Below are 10,054 nucleotides of genomic sequence, written 5' to 3' on the forward strand. Positions count from 1 at the left end.
GCCGGGCGTCTGACCAGACCGTCCTGCTGCCAGCTCGGCTGTTTCCTGCTCGCCAAGCGTGCGAGAGCCCGTGCCATGGGTCTCCATGGTGAACGTTTACAGAGAACAAAGGTTCCAAAACCCTTCTGCAGCACAGAAAAGAGATCCAGCCATTCAAGTGACAAACATTTCATATGACAACATCCATAAGGAATCTTGCAACATTATTTCTCTTTCATTCTTTCTCTTTCTTTCAGTTCTGCACCGGTTGTCCTTAATATCAAGGTTGGGTGTGAAAGTTATACATCTCCCTCCCATGTCCTCTCTGAACCCTACTGTAAGTCAAATTGTGTGTGTTAAATGTAGCATCCAGTTATGTTTAGAATATTAATGTGACTTGGATGGACCCTCTTTTCATACTTGGTTTTCTCCGCATGATTTGTGTTTGCAAATATCTTCCAAATCACTTTAGGCTAAAACCAACAAGGAATGAACCAGGGAGTGCTATTATTCTCTGGCATGCAGCAACAACAACGCATTTCATTAATCACATTTTATTATATTAACCAAAGAACATTTCCATAGCTAAGCAACTCCTCTGTTAAGTGCTGCAATGCTGCTGTTTTTTCCCCTCTGAAGTGAATTTCTTCATGCAGTGTCAAATACTTCACAGTAAGAGGCATCCACCTAAAATTAGCGCTAGAGTACTGTCACATTCAATCAATCCAGTCCTCTCCTTTACAGAGCACAGGCACAGAAGAGGGAGGGCTATGCTGGCCATAAAGTCATAGCTTCCTCTATATACCACACTACACGTGCAGCACAGATCTTAATAGGAGCATATTTGCATAGAGACATGACAGAGAGTTTATTTTCCTATCTGTATGTGTAGACTCCTGCCAATTACGGAGCAGCATGGCAGTCATAATACAACGCTCAGTAAAGCGCAGGCCACCATTAGTTTATGGGTTCCATTAGTATAATTCCCCTTGTAATTGCTGACAATAAAATGTGTACACTAAAATGCACACTGGCTTGTGCATCTGTGCATTATGGTGAGTGGCACACTCGTTGGAGTGGAAGTGGGGTATGACACATCAAGGATGAGTAGAGCTGTTATTTTACAGTGTTTTCCGCTTCCTGCTTTGAAGCCAGAGAGGGACATACACAAAGAGAGAGAGAGAGATAGAGAGAGGGGGGGTTTCAGAAATGGACTGTGTGTGTGTGTGTGTGTGTGTGTGTGTGTGTGTGTGTGTGTGTGTGTGTGTGTGTGTGTGTGTGTGTGTGTGTGTGTGTGAGAGAGAGAGAGAGAGAGAGAGAGAGAGAGAGAAAAAACTCCTTGTCTCTGTACACAGGAGAAGTTTGACTCACTCACAAGTACTTTCCTGTCCACTATGTGTCATAAAGGCTGACATAAGCAGGTCGTAAGGTGCGTAAGGTGTATGAGTCACTCCTCACCTTTTATGATGGGCTGATGTGATGTCATGGTGGCTCTCTTAACAGTTCCAGTTTTAACATTGTGGTTGTAAGAGCTCCGTGTCTGGCTGTGGTGCATTTGCAATTCACTTATCCGTCACTTTGAATCACCAGCAAATGGTAAACAAACCATTAACATGGATTCATTTTGCATGAGTGTACACTACACATAGATTAATTCACGAGCCATGCCTTTACATTTTCATAATCTGTGCAATTCAGGGTCATTATAATTCATTAAACATGTGAGGCCTTATGGTTTGTCAGAACTGTGTAATTTGCATTAGTGATCCCTTCTGATATTTATCTCCTGAACATTATTGTGTACTGCTTGAGTTACAACAGCAGCATTGCTTCCATATTTTGTATCATTTTGTATTATGTCTTAATTATTATGCACTGTTCAAGGGCTTGTAATATATTACAAAACATTCCCATTATGCTGACCACATGGGTCAGACCAAATACAGTAGTTCTCTTAAAGGCCTTATTGTAGTCCTGACAAATTGGTTGTCAATGCAACTATGCAATTGTATTGCTTTAGAGTGAAGTTGTCTTTATTTCCCATTCTCCTGACTGTGTGACTGTATGCCATCACATAGATGTAGTTTGTAGTTCCTCATCTTTGCAACCCTGTGTTTAATACAGATCACACTTTTAATGTGTCATGTTCTACTGCAATACAAATATAAAAATATTAAATAATCTTCACACAAATGTGATTACTGTACCTCAGGGTTTGGTATGAATCCAGAGAAGTGTTTCATCACGTGTATGAGTGAGCGTTGATCTGAAAGTGAAATTGGGTAGAGGCTAGCGCCCTCTGCTGTACATTACTACACGGGTTTGCAGAGATCTATGTGCGCGGTTCAGTAGGCAGAGGTGGACAATGGACATCCCGGTTCCAGAAAGTAAAAGTCCTGCCATATAGTCTTTCTACCTGTGCACTTAACACAGGTGCTATCACTAATTATCTGATCATACCTGGCTGCTAATAGGTCGAGATGGTTTACTAAATGGTTGGATCAAATACTTGGCAGGACTTTTACTTTCTGAACCCGGGATGTACGCCTCTGCAGTAGCCTACAGTACATCCAGGCAGTGCTATGGAATGCCAGTACGCTGAAGAAGTGTTGGGACAGGTTCCGACAGGAGAGAGGAGAATTAATGTAACAGTGGAATGGGTGGAGGTGGAGAAGGAGCAAAAGAAAACACAGACAAAGTCATCTCCTCATCTTCCAAATTGAACTCTCCTCGTGTTCCATTAGCATTTATCAGCAGGGAGAGGAGCTGTAGGATTCTAGGTGCAGCGTGTCCCATTACCACCTTGACTACTAATTACCTTCCTGATAACAGTGAGGGGATAAGGTAGAGAGGAGGCCTGAGCCAGGGCACAGAAGCACTGCTACAGAGGAGGCTGACTTCATGATGTGCTGTTAATGCTGCTGTTTGCAACAGTAACTCAACCACGCATTTTGCATTTCAGCATAATGTTTCGGCATTTGCATTGTAATGTTTTAAAGATGCTTTGAAAGGTTGCAGAAGGACAATAATGGCCTAGTTGGCAAATATGTCTGTGATTTAATGTAAAAGGAAAATGGCTTCTGAGCAATCAATAGTTCAAGAGATTATGACTAAACTTGGCGTGTCAATTTCCAACTCTATACATTCCAAGTTAAACAAAGTGTTTGTAAGTCTTTGGAATTCACCCAAAGCACCACACTTGCAGCATTCAGTGTCAAGTCAGGCAGCATTTCTAATCACACACATGCCTCAGTGATGTCAAAGGTTTTCTTGCAGGTTTTAACCAAGGACCACAGGGCGACTATGCCTGTATTCACAATATTTGTAATGAGCCTGCCATTCCTGCCTACCACCTGTTTAAAAGACCTTAAAGAGACAGCGAATGCTTTAATGGCAGTAGCCTGTTTATTCATTCATAACATAGTCAAATATAATCAGATATCATGTTATGTCATACAGATTCCTGGGTTGTAGCGTTTTATCTCTAACATTTGCAAACTGCTATAATGGAGTCAATTGTGGGCTTATCAATCCCTCTTTCACTTTCTTACACAATAGGTTAACTATAATTCAACTTTAACCCCCGATGTGTTATCACATTGATAAAGACATTTCAGAGAAAAAGGATGACTCCCACAAAAAAACACGAAGGCACAAATGGTCATATCGTGTGTCATGGGAAACATCGACCCCGAGGGCGACGTATTTTTTTGGCCCTGAAGGTCGATGCCTTCCGTCAAATAGTATGATGCAGGTAGAGGGGAAGAGGAGAGGGCGCGATGCAGTTGTCGTAGAAGATCTGTAGGTTCTGGTCCACGTCCATGTGGTACTTAAGGAAGTTCTCCAGCTCCATGACGGTGAACTCCTGAACTGAGCTGCCCTCCTTGGCATTCTTGGCCAGAGCGGCGTGCGAGGGGAAGCGTATACGGACATCGTGGGGCGCGTTGCGGTCGTACTCAGTGCAGCAATATGCCGACCAGATGTCTTCGGGGATGGCCACGCGGTCTTGATTGTTGCGGCGGATCATGTTACCCCTAGTGGTCACCCCCGTCACGATGAAGGCAGTGCCGCGGCAGTAGTTGTTGAGGCGAATGCGGATGCGCTCTTCGTACTCACGCCACGGGCCTATGTTGAACTCGCGGATTTCTGGCACAACGTTGGTCAGCGTGTAGGTGGCGGCACGGTCGTGAGGGTGTGACTGGTGCTGGTCTGGGTTCAAGTGGCCTCGCTCGTAGAGCACCACGTCTGAGTAGTCGTCGAGAACCGCCTGACCGTTTTCAAACTTCATGTGCAAATATCCAGTGGGGAAAGGCATCATGTTCCCATTGCCATCTGTCTCTGCAAGCTGAGAGCAGCAGGTGGGGAATCATTAATTCATTTCCGATTTGATGAAGAACATACAATGACATCAGTGCAATTGAATCCATCCAAAATTAGCTAGGCTACTAAAATAAAAATAAAAAACATTTTAAAACAAAGATCAGGTAAAAATGTATATATGTTTATAATTATAAAATATGTTTATAATTAGGAGATGGATTAAATAACCTTTCTTTGTAAAACCAGCCCAAATGGCATTCAGTGACTTAAATACGTGATAACACTCCCCTGATACTCTCCTAATCCTAGTGGAGCCTGTCCTTCTGCCTCTAGTAAATTGGCTGTTGTGACAATAGCAAGTAGGTGAAAGTGTGTAAGAAGAAAAGTTGCCAGCTGTTACATACCTGAGGCTCGTACATCCATGGATAATCTACCCGCCTGTCTCCCTCTGTCTTCTTGAAGGTGTAGGCAGAGTAAACCGGGATGCGTTTCTTGGTGTCATAGAGGGTGACATAGCGAGGCTTGTCGGCGTAGCGTTGGCAGATCTTCTTCAGGTTGCTGCCCAGGATGCCCCGCGGCGGTGTGCCCATGTACAGCGAGTCCTTGCACCCCGCCACATCGTTGAAGTCCTCGACCACGGTTGAGCGGGCGATCGGAGCAGGGTGCAGGACGGCCAAGGCCAGCACTAGCCAGGTGAGAGGGACATGCATTGCCAGGTATAACGATTTACCAAAGCCAATGTGAAGTGATGGGTCGCTGTGTCTCAGGTTGACTGGTAGAGCATCAATAATGAGAGTTGTTAAAAACCTGTTAGTAGATAAGCAAAGCAGCCAAGCAGTGGCCGTTACATCAAGTCACCTGGTATGCACCAACACAACGTCACCGCATGTTGTACGCTGCCATTGGCAGACCTGATCCGCTAAAAGTCGTAGTTTGTTTGTCCATTTGTTTCACTGGAAGTGCCTCTGGAAGTAACCAGGGGACCCTAGGGGGATGGTTCATGTGGAGACAGACATTATCTTTGGTTGGAAGTTTGTCAAAATAATATCACACGTTCAATTTGATTTCAGACCAACTTTAATGGATGCACTTACATGAGCATCCCAAAAAACGAGATGGCAAGGCGGTGGCAACACTGTAAAAAAAGGTAAAGTCAGTGCTGTCCAATATGAAACCACATAATGTTACAGCTGCATAACACCAGTCTAGTTTTGTAAACACAACATTATTATGTTTGAATAGTCAATCAAATTGACAATTTCTTTTATCTGATTGAATCACGTGAGTTAATTGTAGGCTATCAGTATAAAGAAAGAAAAAAGGGGTTGTCACTAAACCACACAACATGGAACTAGACATGGAATCAAAGTAGTCATGCATCTCTTTAAAAATACAGTGTTATTACATTGAACTAACATATTTGTCAACAACAATGAGTTATCCAACAGAATCATGTAAGATGAATTTGAAGCACCTATGCAACTTTTGCATGCATGGGATCCCTTGGTGACACCACTTCATTATTTTCTCTATACACCTTTGCAAGAACACTGAGATAATCAAGTTGTCAGTGTTGCCAAAACGTTTCACATGTGTTTGTTATTATGCTTAGGGGCCAGTACATTTTTGAAGCTGGATTGTGTTTTATGTTATGCGTTCCCACCATTATGTATTGATCATGCACCAGCTATCAGTGGTTCCATGTAACATGTTTTCACAATGACTCAGTGTCATTGTCACAATGACTTCTGTTGAATACTGTGGTACACGTTACTCAGAATGTTTCATCAGAGTCAGTGACTTTGTAAATTATCTTCCTCAAGCATTGTTACGGTTATAGACATTTCATTCATGTCCCTATTTCAATTAAGTATATCCAATGGGTTATTTTTCAGTGAAGGTCAGTGAAGGTCAGTGGATAAATGTCTATAGCAGAGACTAAGTGCAACCTAAAAAGTATGTTGGGACTATAGGCCACGTTTCCTATAAAAATAAACACGTAACAGTCCTCTAAACTGCTCCTTATCCACCTCATAACATACTGTTACATTGTACCTAATTTCGCCTCGTACCGATTTCAATGTAACAAGGGAACTGTAAAGAGTATGTCGGATCTGGATTTTATCTATGATTCCCAATGTGTGTACAGCTCACAAAAGGTTTTGTGGGGTTGTAGGTTGCACCATTGGTTTGTGTTCACTGAAGAGACAGTGCTCTGAACCATGCTAACAGCTCATCTGTGATAGCGTTCCTTTGAACATGTCAGAGTGGGAGATCTCTGGTGGGCTTGTGTGCAACAGTGGAACTGATGCTCTCTGACATAAATCTGGTGTTAACACACTGGGACTTTATGTTCCATCCTCCTTATGCTACTTCGCCTTTCACTGTGGAGACTGCTGCTACTTTACTGATTACATGGTTTTAACCTTATATACTAGTCAGTAACAGGACATGGCAAAATGGTGACAACTACTGTAACAAATGGGCTATTTCAGGGACTGGCCTAAGACTAAGTAATACAATAGCATCATTCTAACAAATGGAAATGTCAATCTCTACATCAAATGTGTATTTCACATTTCACATACTGAGAGATGTCACAGGCCTTTGTTTGTCATGGCCTCAGCGCTTAGAGCTTCAGTAAAAACCTGTCACACATACTGTAGTGTGGTAGGTTGCCATTGGTAGATTCTTTCATCATATCTTTTGTCTGTCACTCTCTCTATGACCGCATTACAGTACAAATGAATGGCAATGCCATAATATGCAAAACTCACTCTCTATCTCACTGAGAACTAAAGCAGCGTAGACTAGGTTACGAGCTGGCAGACCGTTTATTGCTGGTGAGGCAGCCCGATAAGGTTCCAAAAGATAATGATGTTGGAATTGCCAAATTATACAGTTTCCTTTATGTGAAAGGACTGTGCGCGCTAAATGGTTGTGAGGGTTTTTATAGTTTTCTCCTTACTCAGCATAGCTAGCTCACATTCCTTTTACAACGGTGTCACCGTGTAAAATGTATAGTGCTATAGTACTCTTTTATGTGGCTGATGAGGTAAGGACCCCCCCCCCCCCCATCCCAACCCACTTATGTCTCTCACTCTCCCTGTTCATGCTGTATCTTACATCTGTACTCCACTGGAAAGGTGATCAGACAGAAGCAAATTGTACTGCACAAAGCAGTGACCTCACTTCACCTACTCTATATCTCTCATCCCTCTTGCATCGTTCTGTACAATACTGCATACAAATATATTGTGCATAAATATGCTACACAAAGAGGCAGACAGTAAATAAGGAAGAGCACAGATTATTTTACCTTCATGTCATTTATTTTAGCAGAAGATTTGTCATTTTATCATGAGTCTTAAGTATAATGAAGATAAACATGCTGTATTTCTGATCAATTATTAATGTTGAGGACCAAAATTCTGTTCTTATCACTTTACACATGTCTTTCATGTCTGTTCAGTTAAATAAAGCGTACAGCCTCATATTATGTTGCCGCTGTAGGGTGTGGGCCATAGACATGTTATGCATTCTGCCCTTTCTTTACAAAATTGGAAAAAGTGCCAACTAAAACATTTATTACTGTGGACAGGTGGTGACATTATCGTGTGCACTAGAAGTGCATGAAGCTGGTGTCAGTGGGGACACAGTCTTCATAGAAGATTTGGAAGGACTCATCTACGTAGGTGTTCTTCCGCAGAAAGCCTTCCAGCTTCTGGACTGACATCTCCACCACCTCCCCCTCGTTTTCATTGAGACCGTGCACAGCGAAGGCCGGGAACTTGGCACGCTCTTCAAATGGCGCGTTATGGTCGTAGTCCACGCAACAGTACGCGGACCACAAGTAAGACGGTATGGCCACACGGTAGGTGTTGTGTCGGCGAATCATGCTGCCTGAGGTGGTGATCCCTGTCACCACATAGGCTGTTCCACGGCAGTAGTTGTTAAGGCGACGGCGGAGGATGTGCTCGTGCTTCTTCCACTGGCCGATGTTGAACTCCCGGGCCTGGGGGACGATGTTGGTGAGAGTGTAAGTGGCCGCCTTGTCGTCGAGGAGGTACTGGTGCTCGTCGGGGTTGAGGTGGCCACGTTCAAACTTCACTGTGTTGGAGTAGTCCTCAAGGACTGCCTGGGAATCCTCAAAGCTGTCGTGGATTCCGTTCTCAAGGGGAAAGGGCTGCATCTCTCTATGGGCAGCGACAGTGGAAAGCTAAGGGTTTTAGAGAGAAGAACACAAGTTGTCACTGCACCTGGGCATGGAGTGAAAAGTGTTGACATGGAAAGAAGTATCACAGCAGGCCTTACCGGTGGAATTAATTTGATACACTTATTTCCTCATCAGTGCCCGTACATACATATACATCTGAGTGAGGACAGTAGTTTATATCTGGGGTTCAATTCACACTGGGCCCTAATTTAAATACTGGGCAAAGTGCAGTGTCAGTCTACGAACAACGGCATCATGTGGCATGAGACAGCTTTTAGCTGACCCACTGCTGATTGTGCTTAGAATTGGTATTTCACTTTCAAATAGATTTTGCATAGTTGTTAAGCAAGCTTTAGTTAGACTTTAAACTTTGCAATTTGCCCAAGATTTAAATTAGGGCCCCTAGTCTCTTAAGGAAGAAATCTTGTGCACAATCATTGTAACTTAAGCTATTTGGTCCAAAAGCTGATGCCCAATATTTTACACGGACCCAAGTGACTTATACATGGTGCCACATTCATAAAACCACCTCTTTAAAATAGCCTTTTCCTGTTAATCGACTCCCCTGGTTTTGATCTTTTATACCACTGCTCCTGTTGTCATGTTATTTCCTTCACAGTCTATGTATCTTCTGGGTTTTCTTCTATGTTTTATATGTTTCTATGCGTAATTGTAAAGCATATTTTAGCGTCTTGAAAGAATAACAATTATTATTTTAAATTGAAATTTTTGAAGGTCTCTGGTATAAGGAATACCTTTAAAATGGGCAAGTAAAATGCCAAGCCACTCCTATAATACCTTAATGTCTTTTTTTGTGTGTGTGCACGCGTTGTGTCATCCTTAATATAGTCTATCATAGCTCTTACCTGAGGCTCATACATCCAAGGCACGTCTACTTGCTTGGATCCATCGTTGCGTTTGAAGGTGTAGGCCGAGTAGACAGGAATGTGATTGACGACATCGTATAAGGTGATATAGCGTGCTTTGCCATTGTACCACTGGCAGATCTTCTTTAGGGTGGGTCCCTCCAGTCCCCGAGGTGGTGTTCCCATAAATAGGAACTCTCTGCATTCAGGGGAGAAGTTTTCCTGTACTTCTGCCAGGACCATCGCAGTGGCGAGGCAGGCTAAAATCATTAGTCTGGGTACCATTATGGAGCAGGCAGACCGTGGTAGAAGTGTGGTAGATCACATTTGTGGACGCCGATATTCAGTATCTCACCTCTCTGATGAAGGGAAGGCTTCTTTATGACTCTAATTTAAATGAAGTGTATTCAAGCCACTCCCTCTTCTCTACACTGTGTAGTCCAGCCAACAACCATCACACAGACGGGTTTATTATTATTATTATTATTATTATTATTATTATTATTATTATTATTATTATTATTGGAATTTAGATAATAGGAAATAACATGGAAATAACATGACACCAGTAGCAGTGGTATAAAAGATCAAAACCAGGGGAGTCGATTAACAGGAAGAAGCTAGTTTAAAGAGGTGGGTTTATGAATGTGGCACCATGTATAAGTCACTATAT

The 10,054-nt window shown here is 42.7% G+C and overlaps 2 protein-coding genes across 2 annotated transcripts; both read right to left on the minus strand.

Moving 5' to 3' along the window:
* Nucleotides 1-3,362: 3,362 nt before the first annotated feature.
* Nucleotides 3,363-5,066, minus strand: LOC143111583 (endonuclease domain-containing 1 protein). Its single transcript, XM_076273826.1, has 2 exons — nt 4,704-5,066; nt 3,363-4,324 (listed from the first exon to the last, which is right to left on the minus strand). Exons 1-2 carry the CDS (start codon nt 5,007-5,009, stop codon nt 3,716-3,718), a joined length of 915 nt encoding a protein of 304 aa, XP_076129941.1. The 5' UTR covers nt 5,010-5,066; the 3' UTR covers nt 3,363-3,715.
* A 2,567-nt stretch (nt 5,067-7,633) lies between these two features.
* LOC143111853 (endonuclease domain-containing 1 protein) lies at nt 7,634-9,721 on the minus strand. The gene is made up of 2 exons (XM_076274107.1): nt 9,382-9,721; nt 7,634-8,518 (listed from the first exon to the last, which is right to left on the minus strand). The coding sequence occupies exons 1-2, from the start codon at nt 9,664-9,666 to the stop codon at nt 7,922-7,924; spliced, it is 882 nt and encodes a 293-aa protein (XP_076130222.1). The 5' UTR covers nt 9,667-9,721; the 3' UTR covers nt 7,634-7,921.
* Nucleotides 9,722-10,054: the final 333 nt, after the last annotated feature.

The sequence above is a fragment of the Alosa pseudoharengus genome, unplaced genomic scaffold, assembly GCF_046254945.1.
Source record: "Alosa pseudoharengus isolate Yale_2024_CS ecotype anadromous, Long Island Sound unplaced genomic scaffold, YU_APseudo_1.1 YU_APseudo_1.1_scf_8, whole genome shotgun sequence".
Lineage (NCBI taxonomy): Eukaryota > Metazoa > Chordata > Actinopteri > Clupeiformes > Clupeidae > Alosa > Alosa pseudoharengus.

Excerpts from the sequence above, each read along its gene's own strand:
- LOC143111583 (XM_076273826.1), bottom strand. The coding sequence starts at position 5,009 with ATGCATGTCCCTCTCACCTGGCTAGTGCTGGCCTTGGCCGTCCTGCAC. Across the intron at positions 4,325-4,703 it reads CATGGATGTACGAGCCTCAG|CTTGCAGAGACAGATGGCAA; the intron begins GTATGTAACAGC and ends TGCTGCTCTCAG.
- LOC143111853 (XM_076274107.1), bottom strand. The coding sequence starts at position 9,666 with ATGGTACCCAGACTAATGATTTTAGCCTGCCTCGCCACTGCGATGGTC. Across the intron at positions 8,519-9,381 it reads CTTGGATGTATGAGCCTCAG|CTTTCCACTGTCGCTGCCCA; the intron begins GTAAGAGCTATG and ends TAAAACCCTTAG.